Source organism: Ctenocephalides felis, unplaced genomic scaffold (genome assembly GCF_003426905.1).
Source record: "Ctenocephalides felis isolate EL2017-DRISC unplaced genomic scaffold, ASM342690v1 CF-g0.4_SCAFFOLD_01886, whole genome shotgun sequence".
Lineage (NCBI taxonomy): Eukaryota > Metazoa > Arthropoda > Insecta > Siphonaptera > Pulicidae > Ctenocephalides > Ctenocephalides felis.
The window spans coordinates 82,621,310-82,641,935 of record NW_020538040.1 but is presented as its reverse complement, the minus strand read 5'-3'; the positions used below and the strand labels follow the sequence as shown (position 1 = coordinate 82,641,935).

The 20,626-nt window shown below is 30.0% G+C and overlaps 2 protein-coding genes across 4 annotated transcripts in view; both read left to right on the top strand.

Moving 5' to 3' along the window:
• The window catches only part of LOC113377050 (transmembrane protein 184B-like), a 35,981-nt gene that overhangs the window by 656 nt on the left and 14,699 nt on the right, over nt 1–20,626 (top strand). For all 3 annotated transcript variants that reach the window (XM_026617221.1, XM_026617220.1, XM_026617222.1), the window contains one exon: nt 9,996–10,212. In XM_026617221.1, the coding sequence (XP_026473006.1) occupies nt 9,997–10,212 (216 nt within the window). In that variant the 5' untranslated portion in view covers nt 9,996. The remainder of the gene's footprint in view (nt 1–9,995; nt 10,213–20,626) is intronic.
• Nucleotides 10,124–20,084, top strand: LOC113377051 (prostatic acid phosphatase-like). Its single transcript, XM_026617223.1, has 2 exons — nt 10,124–10,212; nt 18,604–20,084. Exon 2 carries the CDS (start codon nt 18,740–18,742, stop codon nt 20,021–20,023), a length of 1,284 nt encoding a protein of 427 aa, XP_026473008.1. The 5' UTR covers nt 10,124–10,212; nt 18,604–18,739; the 3' UTR covers nt 20,024–20,084.

Here is a 20,626-nt window from a genome sequence, read left to right as displayed (position 1 = left end):
TCAAATGTGTGATTTGACTTTTTGTTGTTTGAAGCATTCCATATGGCATGCATAATATATGAATATTAGCTTATTATATGTTTATTTTAACATTATTATTTTTTGGTTTTGTGGTTACTTAATTCTATTCATTAAGGCTCATAACATGCATTTTTTCAATAACTACTATTCTATCAGCTTTTTCTTAGAATTTTGGATGATGCATAACATTAAAACATTTGAAAAAAAAGTTATACTAAACATGTCTACTAACAATACATTTTTAACAATTTACAAAACAATATATGCTTTTTATATGAAATAAATTATTCTTGTATTTAACAGCCACCCACGCACACACTCATACACACACACACACACACACACACACACACACATATATATATATATATATATATATATATACATATTATGTTTATATATTGCTTGTTGTTTTACTTAAACAAAGCTAAACTTAACCAAATTTATTTCTGTCTTGTATAATCATAAATTTTAAATCAATTTGCTAAATATTTATATTAAATGTTTTCTTCTTACTATATTTAACATCGTAACATACTTTTTTGCTTGCTAAAAATTTGGTCATTCGTTATCTTGTTGCAAAATGACGTCACGAGGCCAATGGATGAAATCATACTTTCATTTCGTAAATATTTTAATTCCAAAAGTTATATTAACATCCGTGTTGACGTAGTATTTAGATCCGTTTGTGGAAAAGGATTATTCAGTATTATAGAATCATATTAGCCGCATTTTTTATTCAGAGATTATAATTTAACTCCAATTGCAATATGAATTTTTTGCCATTGTTTGATGAAGTTACTAAATTAAAAAATTGTTTCTCGAGCTATTGTTAAAAATGAAGCATAATCTTTAGAACAAAAATGAATCGTATCCCAAATGACTTGACAAATATATCTATATATATATATATATATATATATATATATATATATATATATATATATATAATAGTATTCATTGATATGATGGATTTGCCATGCAAGTTATTGTGGATAATCCATCGATACCTTATCAGGTTATGATAAGAATATTTTTTGTGCCATTGAAGCCAATCTAAGCTATTTTATGCGTGAAACGAATTTTTTTTTTTGAATCAATATTATTAATTACATTGATTACTGCAAAATTATTTCACGCTGCTCGAAAAAAATAAAGAATACTCTAGAAGAATCTGTTTGAAATGAACAATAGGAAATTATCTGTAGTTATGAGTATTCAATCATAAGTAAAGCAAGTAAATTTAATACTATTTGAGAATTTGTTTATTGTTTCTGTAATCAAAATTACTCTCATTATCAAACAAAATGCAATATAGCAAATGATTTGTAAACATATTTGTATTTACTCTTGAGCAAAATAAGTTTATTAACTTCCCGTAGGGTAGTTATAGTAATGGGCCGAAAATCGAGAATGAAATTTTCTTTTTTTGCATATCTTCACGTTTTGAAGGTTTTTGAACATTTTGGCATACCTCAGAAAAAAATGGATGTGTGTGTGTTTTATGTGTCCGCATTTTTTTGTCCACGTTTTCAGGTGCACGAATCAACCAATTTGAATGGTTCAAAAAACATTCGATTTCTATTAATAGAGAGATGTGCTGATTAGTTTTTTGGCAAAAGCAGGTCCAGCCGTTACGGAGATACGGAGCAAAGAGTGCAGAAAATAAAAATTTAGTTTTTAAGAGAACGGAGTACCCGATTTGAATGATCGAAAAAACATTCAATTCGTACTGATGGGGATAAGTGGTGATTAGTTTTTGGCAAAGGCAGGTCCAGCCGTTTCGAAGATACGTAGCTAATTGAATTAATTTGAATTCTAGCTGAAGTTCTAAAGCACACTTATACTTTCAATAATAATTTTAACTTTGCAATTCAGTTTATGTAATACTTATAAATATTAGACAATTTTACAGTATTTATAATAATCTATTCGAAAACATTTAATATTTCTCGAACATTTCGTTACGGTGCGATAAGTACTACGATACCATACAACCCTTTATTGAGCTAGCGTAACTTTCAAGCCACATTCTAAATTTGTTGGTATTTTACCAAATATTTATAGGATTTTTTATGATAACACAATTCTTAATTCTGTAACGTATCCATATTTAAGACCTAAAAAAATCGTTTAAAGATAATAATTAGTTTTTCATATGCATATGTTAGTTTATAATTATAAATTATTTGTTCCCCTATTATTTTTGGATGATTTGATTTGATTTCTATTGATAGGGAGATGTGCTGATTAGTTTTTGGCAAAGGCAGGTCCAGTCGTTACGGCGATACGGAGCAAAGAGTGCAGAAAATACAAATCGAGTTTTTGAGAGAACGGAGTATTCTCTTTGAATGATCCAAAAAACGTTCAATTTGTAATGATTGGGAGAAGTGATGATTATTTTTTGGCAAAGACAGGTCCAGCCATTACGAAGATACATAACAAAATGTGCAAAAAATGGCAGTTTTTGAGAAAACTAAACGTACGATTTGAATGATTTAAAGAACTTTCTGCTTATTTTAACAAAATAATTGGTTTTGAAAAAAAAATTCAATTTAAAAAAAAAATGTATATCGAAAATAATTCAGATTTTTTAATTCTGACTAAAGTTCTAATATATTTTAGACAAATAATTTCAACTTTGTAATTCAGTTTATTTAATTCTTATAAATATTCGACAATGCTACAGTATTTATGTTAATCTATTTGAAAACATTTATTATTCCTCGAACATTTCGTTATGGTACGGGAAGTTCCAGCAATTTGCCTTATGTTATACACCACTAGTTAATTTTAGGCTTGAATTTCAATTGGTTATGTTTTGGTTGAATATTGTTCCCGTTTTTTTTAAACTGTTGGGTTGAAACTTCTCCTTACGTTGTATTTTTAGATGGTAACCCAACGGTTGATCCAGCTATCTTTGATTATTTTATTATTAGTATTTATATATATATATATATATATATATATATATATATATTGATACTGCTCGATATCAGGGATTGAACCCGCTACCCGCCTGATTGTAAACCTAATTGTGCATTGTAGACGCTAAAAAAATTGACTGATTTTTATTGATACATTATTTGTGCAAGTCTTGATAATTTTACTAGTATTATGGACAGGTGTCAATTAAATATACAATAAACTTTACTTCACACAGTTTGCGAACTGTATTAATTATCATTAACAAATCATTTTCACGTGTTCATTATCTTGCTAACCCTTGCAAATGTTTGCCTTTGTGCTGTTCTATTTGTGGAATATGGTAGCTTTGTGCCAGCGGGTGTGCAATTACCGTAATTCGTTTATGACATGTTGATAGATTGAGCCTGATCGATTATAGTTTTCCTATTACATGACGAAGTTATTTTCGAAAAATTGCACACACGACTAATGCTATTTTCCAGATCTACCATCTTTTTTTATCCTCAAGTTTATCAAAGATCTCTTCATACGTTGAGGTATATTTTCTGGTACGGCGTAATGCCTGAATATTTTATTGTATGGATGTACCTATATGTCTACGTATTTTATAGCCTGGCCTTCGCGTTCGTCTACGATATTTATCGAGGAAATTCTGTGCTATGGGATTCTTTAATACGGTTTAGCATTGATATCCAAATTGAAAATTTTTGATCTCGCGCTGATTATGAGATATCATACATAGACTTCGTCATAACACTAATTGTCTTTATATTAAATGTAAATCATTATGCTTTAATCATAAATCTGAATATTTTGGCATACCTTAGAAAAAAAGGATGTATGTGTGTGTGCATGTGTGTATGTGTGTGTGTGTGTGCGTGTGTGTTTGTGTGCGGATACAAATTTTCGTCGACGATTTCGGGAACACCGTTCAACCTATTTGGATAATTAAATAAACATTCGATTCGTATTGAAAAGGAGACTTGCTGAACTAGTATTAAAGATGTTATCAAGGACAAAAGCTTCACTCATAACCAAAAAATAGAAAACCATCCTAACAAACTATTGCAACCGCTTCTATATGAGCCAACAAGCAGAAGACTTAAAAAAAAACTGGCCCATAGATCTACTTGAGTAGATTTATTTTCTTTGAGTGGACGACGCTCAATGAAGTGATCCTGATGCTATTATTTTATTCTTATTATTTTTATATTTTCATTATTATTATTATTATTAATATTATCATTATTATCATTCTCATTATTATTCTTATTGTTATTACTGTTATCATTATCATTATTATTAACTTTCCCGTAGGGTAATTGTAATCGGCCAAAAATCGAAATTGAAAATATTTACATTTCTTCACGTTTTGAAGGTTTCTGAACAGTGTGTATGTATGTATGGATACAAATTTTCGGCCACGTTTTCGTGCGCACAGATCAACCGATTTGGATGGTTCAAAAAACATACGATCCCTATTGATAGGGAGATGTGCTGATTAGTTTTTGGCAAACACAAGTCCAGCCGTTTCGGAGATATGGAGCTAAGAGTTCAGAAAATAGAAATCGAGTTCTTGAGAGATCGGAGTATCCGATTTGAGTGATCCAAAAAACATTCAATTCGTAATGACGGGGAGAAGTCGTGATTAGTTTTTGGCAAAGACAGGTCCAGCGAATACAGAGCTAAATATGCAAAAATGGCAGTTTATGAGAGAACTAAGCGTCCGTTTTGAATGATTCAAAGAACTTTCTTTACAAAAATGGCACTTTTATTTTTTTTCTCGAGTTTTTAAATCCACTTTGAATTGTACGCTGAATTAAAAAACACTTTTCGTTTTTCCGTAACAGCTTCTGTTTTTGAGTTTTGGTGAACTACCCTCACTAGTCATTTCGGTCATATTTATCGTAATTAAACGAATAACTGCTGTTTTTGGTATGACTTTGACTGTAATATGTTGTATGCATAATCCAAATAGTTTTTGATATATCTGTGGTGAATATGTTTTCGACAAATACCGAAAACTTATATCAAACTGCGCAAAAACACCGTATTTCAACTAATTTAAAATTGAATTGCGCAATCGGGATTAAACATGAGTTCTTCAAACTATGTGCCAACATTGCTTAGTGTGTTTTCTTTAAAAGGAAAAAGAAATGCTATTTTCTTACTGTATTAATTTAAAAAAAAAGTCGAACCACCACGACGACTGTTTCTTTTGTGTGATATTTATCTATGGAATAAATTCAGGTGATAGAAGCAAATAGTCATATCCCATGACTCCATTGGTTTTGGGGTCTACTTGCAGTCACCTACAAGATCCCTATCCTAATGATGATCAACCTAGAACATATGAAAATCTTCTGTCTGGATGATCAATTTGAATGGATTGAGAGACAAACAATAAAAGAGAAGAAGGAAGATATATTGGACGATCCTCAAATTAGGCAACTCATAAAGAATCCACTGTTCGCAAATTTTGCGAATAAAATAGAGAAAAATACCAGGGACGCGGACGAAAGAATCCACCAAGATATCAGGACTTTGGAGGAGCCGATATCAGGAGAGAGGCGATATCAGGAGACGTCCAAATGATGTATGATAAATGTTGGAACTTATGACAAAATCAGTGAGATCTTGTCCACGCTGGAAAATTATATAAAAGGCATAGAATAAAATGTTATTTTTCATTGTAATTTAAAGTAAAACTAGTACTAGCATATCTCGAAATCTAGAGCTGTCAGCAACGTTCTGTTACTTTTTTCGGAATCAGCGTCTTTGAATTACTTAAAAACCATTACCACATCTCAATTTATTTGACTGTAATGCAGTGTTATCATCTTCTACCATATATTAGGTTGTCAAATATCTCCCTTCCGCTTTTTTGCTCTTGGTTCAATACAAAAAGGCGGAAGGGAGATATTTGACAACGTTATATTATTTGTAATGCAATAAAATAAATGAGTTGGTTATTTAATTGCTTTCAAATTTGTTCTTGTCGGGCGAATATGAATGCATGTCAAAAAGTAATTTGACATATAATATAAATACTATCAGTTTTCTAATGAAAGTTCAGATCATAAAAATATAATTAAGAGTATATAATTAACGTAAAAAAGAAATAGTCTTAGTTTATAAAATCTTTCTCTAGTTTTGTATTATATAAAAACTTGAAAACCGTGTTTGCTGAACTTTACATAATATTATTATGTACTGTATTGTCATACAACGTGGAATAGGAATATGCATCATTTTACTTTTATATGTACATTCATATAATCGTAAAAACTACATTTAATGATTTTTTAGAGCTTATTAGACTTTTTAAATTATTTTTATCTTTTGATAAACATATCTTAATTCAAAACTACTATGTCATTTATTATATTTTAATTGCTAATAAACTAGCACATATCAATAATAAGTGAAATACATTCAGTGTTGATTGTAATTAATTTTTTTGTGAAAGTTTAGATTCTTACTACTTGCATGGAATTCAGTGAAACAGAACATGTTATGCAATGCTAATGTATTTCTCTTGGAAAAAAATATTTGAAGATCTTTACTCGTGATTGAAAATTCTCGTATTTATAATGCGCATTAATTAACTATATCATGAATTAAAGTTTTTGCATTGGCATTAGTTACATATATTAATTTACGAAATACTAATTCATATTTAATAATTGGAGAAACCTTACTACGAATGCAATACACGTGACTTTTGTCTAATGTGTTATTTCTAGGTATGATGCACCAAACATATATATAAAATTAATGCAAATTAAGGTATGATAATGTCATCTATTACAATGAAATGAAAATGTATTAGAACGGAAACGTGTATTTGTTTAACATATTTAATCGCCAGAGTAATATCAGATTTTTTTTTACGTGGGTCATGGTAACTTTATTAGACTAATTTAATTAAAAATGTGCCAAGGAAACTTCATGCATCAAAGAAAAAAAAGCCGAAATTACTGGAAAAACACTATTTTTTTATGTCACACATATATAACTAACATGGCCCTACATGTAAGCTTTTTTGTCAATGTGTTGTAGTCGGTCTACGTGAGCTACGTAGAACTTTTTTTTTCACAAAATCTACTGCATACTTTCTTGAGTAAATGATTTTGTATTAAAGTCTTTAAATATTTGTGAACGTCGACTTTTTCGTTAATTAGTGGTTAGAGCTATTGGCTTCCAATCATTACAAGTTCGATATCATCCGCCTTGGACAACCTAATATCAAACAGTAGTGACTTCGGTTGTCCTTGAAAATATAGATAACAAATCAGTTTGAATCAAAAAGAGGTAGGTCAACTATTGGGTTGCTTTCTAAAGCCCCGTTATTGAGAAGTCGTCGCAAAAAGCTTATAGGACTATTAAGTTCTGATTGCTGTTAAGAATATATGAAAAATGTTTGTGTTTGCCGAGTTTAAATTCATGCATAACAAGGTAGAGCTATGGGCTTCCAATCATTACAAGTTTGATATCATCCGCCTTGGACAACCTAATATCAAACAGTAGTGACCTCGGTTGTCCTTGAAAATATAGATAACAAATCAGTTTGAGTCAAAAAGAGGTAGGTCAACTGTTGGGTTGCTTTCTAAAGCCCCGTTATTGAGAGGTGGTCGCAAAAAGCTTATAGGACTATTAAGTTCTGTTTGCTGTTAAGAATATATAAAAAATGTTTATGAGTTTGCCGAGTTTATAAATTAGACTTGTTTACATAATTGCATTACGTCCACATGTTGAACAATTTTATTTTTTATGCGTTTGCTGAATTATTGTGTGCTTTGTTATAAATTCATGCATAACAAGCATTTGTGAAACATCTGTTGTCAATAATCATTAAATGCTGAGTTTTGCATTGCAATATTTGTCAACAAATTGCACAATAAATTCTACTGCGTGCTCGCGTTTGTTTTATTAGCGCTGAGTATTTAGTAAATATTTAAGCTCTGGCTATGTGAATTTATTCAGTGTAAAGGTTTCTAACAATGCTGTTGCTGTATTGTTTTCATTTAGATTGTTATTGAAATGCTTTAATTTTTAATCAGAGGCCCATGCAATGACTAAGATGAATTCTTTCGCAGTGTTTTGTTGTAGATATGTTTGGTATTATTTGCACGATAATTACTACATACCTTGTTCTATGTTCATTTATTCCATACCGCTTGTTCGTGGTGTTATAATATAAATACAATTTGGCAAATTGGTTAGTCGGCAATACCTGTTGTGTTTGTCAAGAATATCATATTGTTGACTTATCATTTCATACAAGATAGCTGATCCATATGTTACAGTACCGGATAACATATGTTAGTGTTAATATCTAATATTTATGCTTCTTTCACTTTGATTTTCATTAAAATAATTATGAAAATGTCATAATGTGCTAATTACAATACAATTACGATTCTTCGGTGACTAATAATTAAAATGTGTTTTCAAAAGTGTGTTTATTGAGCTTATGTGGTGATAATCCTCGTTGCTAAAGTCAATAGCTAACAAATTTTAAAGGCAATAGCTAACAAACTCTTATTTAAAATTATAGAGTTCTTGAAATATATGTATATATATATATATATATATATATATATATATATATATATATATATACGAGGTCTGTTCAAAAAGTACCCGGAATTACTAATAATTAAATTTCGCGGGTCTGGAGTGTCTGATTGTCAAATTTTTTTTTTTATTGTGTTGGTATACATGCCCCTAAAGTATGATGAAATTTTCAGCTATATTCACTGTTTACTTTGTCTGTGGTAGTCGCTAAGGTTCGACGTGTTTTTCTGAGCTCGGCGATTTTTACAATGGAAGAATTGAAAAGTCAAAGAATTTGTATTAAATTTTGCGTAAAAAATGAAATAAAGTGTTGCAAAGTGCAAAAATTCACCAGATATGGCTCTGTGTGACTTTTTCCTATTCCCAAAGTTGAAGAGACCCATGAAAGGACGGCGGTTTTCCTCGATTGAAGAAATAAAGGCCGAATCGCTGAGAGTGCTCAAGGACATATCAAAAAGTGAATATCAAGGGTGCTTCGAAAATTGGAAAAAACGCTGGCATAAGTGTATTATATCTGGGGGGGACTACTTTGAAGGGGACCACATTAATGTAGACGAATAAATAAATATTTTTTTGAAAAAACGAAAATTCCGGGTACTTTTTGAACAGACCTCGTATATATATATATCTTCTTCTTCTTCTATATATATAAAAATAAGTCGGGTTTTCTTTCCTGACGAAATAACTCCAGAACGCACGAACCGATTTCGACGAATTTTGCATTCGTTGGAAAAGTCTCGGGCTCCGCAAGGTTTATAGCTAGGAAAATTAGTGGTGCGTGGCATCGTGCCCTAATGCAAATTGCTGGAACTTCACGCACCGTAATTAAAAATTCGAGTAATAAAAATAATCAATAATTGTTTTAAATCATTGCAAATAGATTATCATTTATATATATAAAAATAAGTCGGGTTTTCCTTCATGATCAAATTTTTCCTTTTCAAATATAAAACAAACAAAAAATTTCTTCATCTTTCTCACGAAACCATCTGGTGGCGAAACGGAGTTCGTCGGGTTTGCTAGTATATATATATATATATATATATATATATATATATTAATTTTTAAAAACTCTTATTCTACATAATTTTATGTCATATTATACTTATTATAGTATTTAGTGTTCCACGTCATATTGATTACATACTTCATTTTATATTATTTTATTCAACGTTTTACAATATTTAGTTTTCTCAATCAGCTTTTTTATACAAAGTACCGAAATTCGATCTCGATAACTCTTTTGTACGAGTCGGGCACATTGCCATTATAGCCATGTTCGCCGCATATGTAATACACTGTTTTTCGTTAAGAGCTTTTTTATTTCGTTTTAAATCTGTTGCATAATCTAAAGTTCTATCATTATTAAAACTGAAAGTTTTGCGTTTGTTGGTATCGTGATTTGAGATTGAAACTCATTATTGATATTGGTAATCGTATCTAATTGCTATTGTGTTTTCTTATAGAATGTCCGTTACTAGTACTACGCCGTCGACTTCTGAGCCAGCGCTGGTTGCATCAGCATTGACCGGCAGCAACGCGTCGACCAGCGGCAGCACAGTTTTACCTGCTCATCCTATTGCTGTTCATGCATTAGGCGACGGACTTTTTCTGCAGACAAAAACCGCACAGGGAATTGCTGGAGTTTTTGTCGGTCTTGCCTTGTTCCTAACTTGCTCTCAGGTTCGTAGAATTTTTATGATCTTATTTTTTGACTGTTCATCTTTGTGCATTTGATACATAAAACGAAGGAAAATTCATACGCAGTTGACCAATATTATATTTTTAAATTTAATATCACAATTATATTTTTAGGAGACAATTTTACTACTGATAATAATAATTTGCATATTGTTTTTGTTTTAGTTTGCATAATATAAGTCTATTTAACACAGCTTCTATTATGTATTAGCATAACTTATGAATATGAAATTTTTTTAAACTGTTACTAGCAATGAGCTTAAAAAACTTAAGCAATTCAGTTCTAGTTGTGTTTCTTTCCTATGTTTCTAGTATATAAATTTTATTGGATCAACGTTATTTGCATGCAATGTAATAAAATTCAAATAATTCCTACTGCAAATATTTATAGTATTTCATAAAAGATAACCGCATATGAATTTTCTCTGCTAAGTACACTTTATTGCATGTAGTGAGCATTGAGTGAATATAATATTGAGAATCTAGTAGATTTTTCAGTTAAAATGGTACACTAACAAGTATACGTAAATCCAAAATTGAATTAAATAATATATAATGACATACTAACATGACATTCATAACATCATATGTTAAAACGGCATTTAAAATGCGCATTTTAAAAGTGCAAATGTTCATAACAAACAACTCATTTATAATCGACACGGATATGCATCTGATTTCACATATCCGTAATAAACATTTTGTGCGGTATAGGTATGAACTGTAATGTTATTTTTCTTACTGAAAACGTTTTCATTAATACGATTCAAATAATAAAATACCATATTGTATTGTCACGGACAGGTAATGAAATGGGAAAACGTAGTATATTGTTTGAAATATTTGTGACAAGCATTTCACGCTCGCTAAACACAATGTCCTTAGAGTGGCAGTGAACTAAATACCTGTTTTATTTGTTATTAATTTATGATATTGAATTACATGCCGAAAATTTTGTGACAATTACGGAGGAAGTTATATTGCTGTTTATATATCTTAAAATTTAATGTTGCGGAAGTTTGCGAATACTTATGTTTTGATTCTTATTGAAATAGTGAATTTTAATTACTACTATGAATAATCTTTTATAGCAACACCTTGTTAATTAGAATTGATATGCAGATCAAGATTCGCCTTTATAAAGTTCTTATTTTACAATTTAGTTATACAAATGATGTGAATTAGCTAAATCGAAATTAAATGCTATTAATATAGTTTTTGCTTACGATTAGACGTGCGTTATATATCTACTTCTAATGTGGCAAAAATAATGTTTATGGTGGCATGGGCGGCACATAGCATCACATATCTTATCAGTCGTTACGTTTATCTACCAGCTGTTATCAAAACACCTGGTATTGATCGAATGGGCTCAATGTGTATGGCTTCTATGGCTTTGCACACAGGGTTGCTCTTAATGTATTAAAAATACAAAACAGTCAAATTGCCGAATCGGCACAATTATTTATTATTTACTTATTTTACTTTACTTTAGTATTATAAAACTTAGATAAATTATTTATTGACAAAAAAAAATATGACACTTAATCAGTAAGCCATTTAACAACTTACTACATAGATAATATTCCACTTACATTATTACATTAGTATTAGTACATTGCTAATTTAAACACTTATTTTTTTATTCTTTTATATCCTATTCGATTCAATGTTCTATATTAATTTTTTTGCAAGTCTTTCAATATTTCACCTTCAAATTTTTGTTACGATGATCTTGAATTTAAATGTGTTTCGATATTTATAATAACTAGAAGTATATTAACCCTTTCTACTCGCGAATTCCGAGATTTATATAAATTTTGACGCCGGAGCGGCGGCATCCGAGTGGAAAGGATTAAATTAGCATATTTAGTATTCAGTTTTTTTGTACAAAGTTGGGTACCTTGACACATGCCAGTCGAGCACATTGCTATTACGGCTATGCTACCGATATTTAAAAAACTTACTTTAAATTGGTTATGCTCTTGTTTTATATATTCAATTTCAATAATAGGGCAGAATAAAACTATGGCTATGGATTACATCAATAACTTATGAAAAATTAACCCTTTGTTCTCGTTTGTCTACTACTCTTTTATCTTTTCGCTCGTATTTCTGCTTTCAGCCACCACAACATACATGCATTAATGCAGCATGCAGTAATTATAAAACATAACTTTTATACAAAAACATCTTATTAGATTAAGTGTATTTGAAATAAGATATATTTAAATTTCACACAATATCCAAAACTTGCGTGTTATGTATTTCTGCTGCCCTATCGACAGAAATTAATTCTGAGCAGTACGATACCCATCTCCAAATTTAATTGGAGGGCAAAGTGTTAAAGGAATGCAAAACGCCTGCGTTAAAGTATTGCAAATTTATTGGGGTTTGCAATCCGTTTTTCACATTACAATGCTCTTTTATTAATCAAATCATTAATATGTAATTACTATTATTTATGTACGAGTTAAACTTGTTATGTAGTCTATTTTATTTTCTCATTATTTTTAAATGAATTATCAATGAAAATATTCTGATTTTATTTTTAAGTAAATAAACTTGAAAAGATTACGTTTAAACTATGTTGATTGTATAAGAAGTGCAACAAAGTTTTTTGTATTTATCTAGTGAAACTATCGTAATTGGATTGTTTTTCTTTCATCTATTGTTATGCTCCTGTGCGACTGCGTAACTCGAAGAAAATATATTCCGCAATGTTTTCCTCGCAGATTTAAAGAGAATTCTCAATTATTCATGAAGAGTTAGAAGTGCATTCGCCGATACACTTGCGCGTTCATCATTTCTTCGCGTGTTGCTATCAAGATAAATAAAAGCTATAATTTGTATATTTTATGGAAATATTCTGTAATGACGCAATCACTCAAAAATAAACAATTTCTTTCCTAAGTGTGTCACATATAATTTATATTTAGTTTTTTCATTGCAGCAATTTTAATAAAATATGCCAAATAGAGATAGGCCAATCGTTGTAAGGAAGTATCATCACAATAGTTCTTCGGACTCTTAAATTCTGATTGCTTTTCAAATAAATATTGTAAAAATATACAAAAAAATGCAATTTAAAGATATTTTTCCTATTTATAAATTTAATCGTAACTTCTTTGTAGAATAGTGATTTCAAGTCCTACCGTTTTAAACCTATTTTACATAAATAATTCACTTTCAATTTGAATTTCAAATGTAATATGTGATTCAATAATATTCAGACGAGATCGCGTTTATATTTCCATCGATATTTTAAGCGGCAAACATATTTCTGCATTTTCTCGTACTGTTATTCATACAATCACGTCTATATATTTTATTTTTCCAATTTTTTGACATATTCTATTTTAGTCATAACGCAAGCGATATCAGTCTTTGATTTATCGCGCTGATATTTTAATGGCTAGCATAGATTTGCTTGTATGTTTTTTTTTATTTGGAATTATTAGTTATTTAAATATTATCCGTTTTAGTAATATGTACATTTAAGTCAAAACCTAGACGGCTTTTGGGTCGTCATGCTAAATAACTTAACTATGATTTTAAAATGAAATATAAAAACAGTTTTTATTAATTGGATTTTAAATGAAAATTGCAGACTTTTAGTAAGAACTCTATTATTCGATTATATTATCTCTTTTCTTTTCATACTCTTCTTTCATCTATGATGTTATACTAAATCTCATGTTTTTCGATCTGTTTTTTTCTTTTTTGAGTTTTGTATATTATTCTATTCAATTTTCTTCATAATAAACATGAAAAATTATCACTTGTTCGTTCATTTTCATAATTTTATTTGTTAATTTTCGTGATTTGAAAGTAAATGTTCAAATTTACTAAAGTGAGAGGCTATTTGGACCCGTCTTCGGAATTTTGAATTCAGCAATTTTTCAATTCATAATGTATTAATTGATATAAGCAGACTCGTTGTCTTGCAATATAATATATATTATTATCAGACATTTGGTGAGTATTTGTAATTTTATTATCTAGTAATTGGGGAGATTTAAGTTAAACCTACACTTTCTTTAAAACCTGGGACAACCCGGGATAAAAGATTTAAATCTGGGACTAATATTGCTTTTAGAAAAACCCGGGACAAGGTATAAATCCGGGAAATGCCGAGACGTATGGTTACTTTAGTTTTAGGGAATAAGATATTATTTAATTATTAGGTACGAATATCCAAAGTTGTAAAATCTAATATCAAAATTCTAAAATCTAATATCAAAATTCTAAATTCTGTAGATACATTTGAGTAACTGAAATTTTATAAGGTATTATTTATATTAGCATTTCTTCGTTGACTTCAATTAGTTTCTACTAGTTCTTTTTTTATAAACATGTACAAATAATGATATAAAAAACAGTAGGGAATAATTATATAAACAGTGAGAATAATCGGCAATCGAGATCTTTGTAGATTCTCTCTAGGGGTGCTACTATCATGGACTTCAATATACATAATTATTTGCTATCGTTAGCAAACACGTAACCTAACACTGATGAATGCGAGGTGCAATCCCTGACCTGGTTTTTCTCTGACCGTTCTTAGTAAACCATTTGCACGATATAATCTTTTAGTTTTAGTAGTTCAACATTATTTTTGCTTTTTTTATAAAAAAAAATATCTAGGTATTGTAGTGATTAATATTGATAACTCTATATTTTGATTGAAATTAAATCTATTTTTTTGTACAGAAGTCAAAACTTGTATTTGTAAAAATAGTCGAGCTTTGCAACTCTGTTCAATCTCCAACTTCACCTCACGCGTATGGATTCGCATTGTTCATATAGGCATGCTTAAATCGAATCATTTTTTAATATCTAATTGCGAGGAATGTTTTTGCAGATTTCTTAAAATATTACGACTTCAACATTTATAAATATATATTGATGCATATGAAAGTTATAAAATTTAAATTATTGACATATATACTTTCACTATTTTAAATTGCGTAAAACCAGCGACGGCAACAGGTTTGGTATCATTTTGGCGTCTATATCCCCAAGGCTGATTACAATATCACTCGGCATACTGACATTTTATATGTTTAATATTTTATCTAATGATTTTTTCTCATTTTAATTACAGCTAATGCGAAGACAAAACATTGTCCAATTTGTTTCATAATTACTTTTTATAGTACTGCTATAAAATGCTATTATGTTAATCATTCATTATCTATTATCTCAATACTATCAATTACTTAATACTATTTCTACTAGAAATCTTCTACTCTATTTTTGCAGCATTTATGGCTTCTCATGTTTTTTTATATTATCTTATGAATCACTATTTGTCTATTTCATGAGGACATTTAGTAACAATTACTAAATATCACTATTGGTAGTTTTAAACAGGTTAATTAGAAAGCAACCCAATGGTTGTCCTTTCTAGAGATGATTTTGTTATTACATACTTCAAATTAACACTTTTGACTTGCTTAGTTTTTCTTTTTGCAACAATGCCCAAAAAGTGTATTTTTATTTGGAAATACATTTTACGTTTCTAGTGAAAATAGATATCTCTACTACTTGATATCAGGCACCAAAAATAGAACCGTATGGAACAAAAAATATGTCAAAATAGAAAGGTTGATATATTTATTGTAAAGGTTATATATATATATATATATATATATATATATATATATATATATATATATATATATATTAGGGTGGTTCTTAAAATGGTCATTTTCGAATTTCCTTGCTCCCAGGGGCTCAAATGGTTCCAAATTGATAAAAAAAAACAATTCTCTGAAAGTTTTAGCTCTTAATATTAACGTTCAGATAGAGCGCAATTCAATCAAAGTTTGTATGGAAATAGCATGGCAAAAAATTTGAAAATTGAAAAAGAATTTTTTTAGGTATAATTTAGCGACAAATGAATTAAAAGTGAAAATTCGTGTCATTTTTTATTGAAAATTCGACGCTCTGCAAAATTTTTGAAAATTTTTCATGCTATTTCCATACAAAACTTTGATTGGATTGCGCTCTATCTAAAAGACAATAAAGAGCTAAAACTTTCAGAAAATGGTTTTTTATCAATTTGGAACCATTTGAGCCCTCGGGAGCAAGGAAATTCGAAAATGTCCATATTAAGGACTACCCTAATATATATCAAAATTAACTATTTTAAATATGATGTTTGATTTATATTTTAGATAACCAAAAAGCGGATTATATGTAGCACATATTTTTATTGAAAATTTATATTATGTAACTTCAAAAGCTTTGCGCTATTGCCATTGGAATCCAATCGCATTATAATTTCGATAAACTTCTGTGTCGGACTTTTATTTAAAAAAATAATTACGTTATCATCGACAATTTTCTATTTTTCATGAGCTTTATTTTGTTTGTTCTATTTATAAAAACTATTCATAAGATAGTATTATTCAAGTACTAGAAACGACATTGTACTTGCCACAATAATTTTACCTGTCATTCAACAGTATCCTTCGCAACATTTACAAACATCTCGGTAAATCCGTGACAGATAAATGCATTCGCGTCACAAAAGCTTGAAGAAAATGCAACGTTGCAAAATGGTGAAACGTTACTACCTGATGATTCCACATAACCTTGCGTCTACGATTTTTCAAAATATGATCTTTTTCTAAACTTTAAGCCAGTTGTTCTAAAAGATTCAAATTATATGAAGCATTTGGGTTGTAGAAGTTATTGCGGCAAATTCAAATTAATAAGTGGAATCACGATATAATTTTCTTAACATATAAATAATGTATGCTTAACCTTTTATTTTTTTTTCTTTTTAACTTTTTATTTGATCTAATTTTTATATACGTCATGAGCATGTATTATTGCATATTTTATGACTTCGTAATTATATTTTAGTTTTACTTTTACATTAATTTTATGTGCTGATTATTTATTAACCATATACATAATAGTAAATATTTGAGACGATCACTAAGTTAGTTTTTTTACGGTAAATGCGATTTAAAAACATATACTTTTATATCAAATATAAAGAGAAATCGATTTAAAACACAAGAGAATTCACATGATTAAAAAATGCAATATTATTAATTATTTTCATTAATAAATAAATATTTATACTCACAGGATTGGTCCCTCGTCATTACTACATTAATATTAAATATATTATAACTACTTAACGTGGTACTTGATTTATATTAATATTCTGTGATTTTTTTTTCATATTATATGAACAGAAAAACTTTAATTTATTAGCGATTGATTCAAAATTTTCTTATTAAATTAAAACTATTTCAAGACTTTACGATAAATAATGCCACCGTTAGTTATGTTAGATATGCATACAACTATAATTAGAAAATAAGATACAAAAACTAAATTCGTTCTTTGCACGCATCTGTTTTTCGTATATCTTTCTCAAGTATATTTGTTTGAATTGTATCAATAATTTACATATACTAATTATATAACTTGCGTTGGTGGGTACAATTATCTGGAACAATTTGTATTTGCATGCACTCTGCGTTTTCAGAGTGCGAACAAACACATCATGATTCATTAATGCAATCATAATCACGACCTTCTCAATACAATATCAATAAGTATGATGGTGACCAGGGTCCATTAAATTCATGCAATTTAAACATGATTTTTATTTGTTTTGTCCGATGAATGTAATCTGTCTACATAAATAGCATACACTTTTTCATCTCATGCACAAATATACAATGGTCAAATGTCACATGCAAACATACAATTTGAAACCAACAAATAAGATTTTTATCTGTATTTGTTCAATTTCTGGCAGAATATGACTCACTACTTTTTTATATTTCTCAAACTTTGGGATATTGAAATTTACTATTATTAATTTTAAATGCAATTGCAGCAATTGATAAAACTATATTTGAACAGTATTGTAAAAACTATATATAGTTCGTATTTTGTTTTTTTACTTTATAATATACCATGAATATTAGTTACTTAGTTTTGAGAAAGTAGTAGTCTAGGCAGGTATTATTAAATTATGTATAAATTTTTGTGATATATATTTTTCTCAAATTTGCTGTAGCAGTATTGACTTTATTTCAATTATCGGTAGTGGATTTTGTATGCAGTATTGTAATTTTTTCTGAGAATGCCGCAATACAGTTTGATATTCGCTGTCTCCGCATACGATTTTCAGAAATAGAAAGAGATAAGTATTGAGGGTTAATAATATTTTGTTAGTCATTTATAGGGGCATATAGAATTTTTCTGCGTGTAGTATTTCATATAAAGCCATGAATGGTGTGTATTAATGCTGAACTAATGTGCTTTCTGACTAGTCATCTCATGTTCGATATCTGTGTTATCAAAGTATATTAGCTGGCTTTTATCTCTGTATTTCAGCTGGCGGGATTCGAGTCAGTTTAAACGTATTCGCAGCTCGCTGCAGTAACATAACAGTGATACACAGATTGACACTTTGTTTAATTGTGGTTCCTGACAATAGTCTTGTTATAAAAACTATCAGATTTAAATCAAAATGAATACGATTAAGCCGTTTGTGGTTGTTGTAATATTAGTGCTTAGTTATGAGTGTTCTGCCGCCAAAAGAAGCAAAGACAATGGTGAATTAATTTTTGCACATGTAATTTATCGTCACGGGGACAGAACGCCAATTGATCCATATCCTACAGATCCTTGGAACGACCCTAAATTTTGGTCAACGGGATGGGGACAATTAACGAACATAGGAAAACAACAACATTTCGAACTTGGAAAATATCTTCGAGCGCGCTATGATGGTTTGATATCGGATCATTACAACCGTGAAGAGGTATTCGTGCGTTCCACAGACGTCGATCGCACGCTTATGTCTGCTATGTCAAATTTGGCAGGTTTATATCCACCTGTTGGGGATCAAGTTTGGAAAAAAGATTTGCCATGGCAACCTATACCTGTTCACACCGTGCCTGAAAAGCTCGATAGTGTGTTGGCATCCAAAAAATATTGTGCCGCTTATGATGACGAGTTAGATCGCCTGTTACATAGTCCTGAATACAGAAAAATTGATGCTGAGAATGCTGAATTGTACAAATACTTGACAACTCAAACTGGACGTCTTATCAATAACATCGAAGGTGTCGAACGCATATACAACTGCCTCTTCATTGAAGAATTGTACAATAAAACACTCCCTGACTGGACGCACAATGTATACCCAGACAAAATGATTAACCTTTCTACTTTGAGTTTTATGTCGTACACTCGAACTGATTTACTTAAGAGATTAAAGACTGGTCCACTCCTCAAAGAGATATTCCTTCGTTTTAAAGACAAAATCCACGGAAAGCTGGCGCCAAACCGATCGCTCTGGATCTACAGCGCCCACGACACTACGGTTGCCAACGTGCTGAACACATTGGGTGCCTTTAAGCCACATAATCCGCCGTATACTGCATGTGTAATGTTAGAATTGAGGAAACGAGCCGGCGAGTACTTCGTCGAATTGTATTACCGCGCTGACGGGGTAACAAATCAGTTGAAATTGGAGCTGTGCGGCGATACATGCCCCCTTGATAAAGCTTTGAGATCATATGCGCACCTCTTGCCTTTGGATTGGGACCGCGAATGCAGTACTTCGACGCGCCTGTTAGGCCTCGTCGGTGTAGAAGGAGACAACGCTGATTTATTTGCAGCGATTGGCGTAGTAGCAGGCGCTGTTGTGATTGTCACTATGCTGGCCACAATCCTTTTGTTGGTAAATCGTAGGCGCATTGGCGACCAGCATATTTCCAGGCACCGATATACGAGAATAGATTCTTGATGTGAAGAAGTCTCCACAAGCGGTGTTTTGTAAACCTCTTGCATATGGAGACGTTGTGGAAGGAAAAAAAAATAAAATAAATATTTTCATTCTGGAACAACTTTATATATATAACATTTTTATAATATTATATCAAACATTATATTAATGTTTTACGTATATATTTTTTAAAACTTTTTATTATGTCCTTTGCTGTTTTTACTGTATGTTAATATGCATTTATAATATTAGATTTTGTATAGTATAGGGATTTTGTACATGGTTTTTACGTGTTTTAATATTTTAAAACTAAATTTATAAGATTTTCCCATATTAATATCTATGCATATTAATAATTATGTATGATGCATTGTATGTAATACTGTCAGTGTACAATTGATGTAACATATTGCGATGTAATATATATTTTTGCTTTCATTGAAATATCTGGTTTTAATAGGAATGGATAATTTGAAAATAATTTTTTTTTGCCTAATCGTAATGTTGACATAACTTAGCACCCAATGCATTAAAAATGTAAATCAATTGTCATAGCATATATATGTAGAATGACTGTTACAACAATGTTATATTTAATTTTTCCAATGTATAATTTTTGTGTAA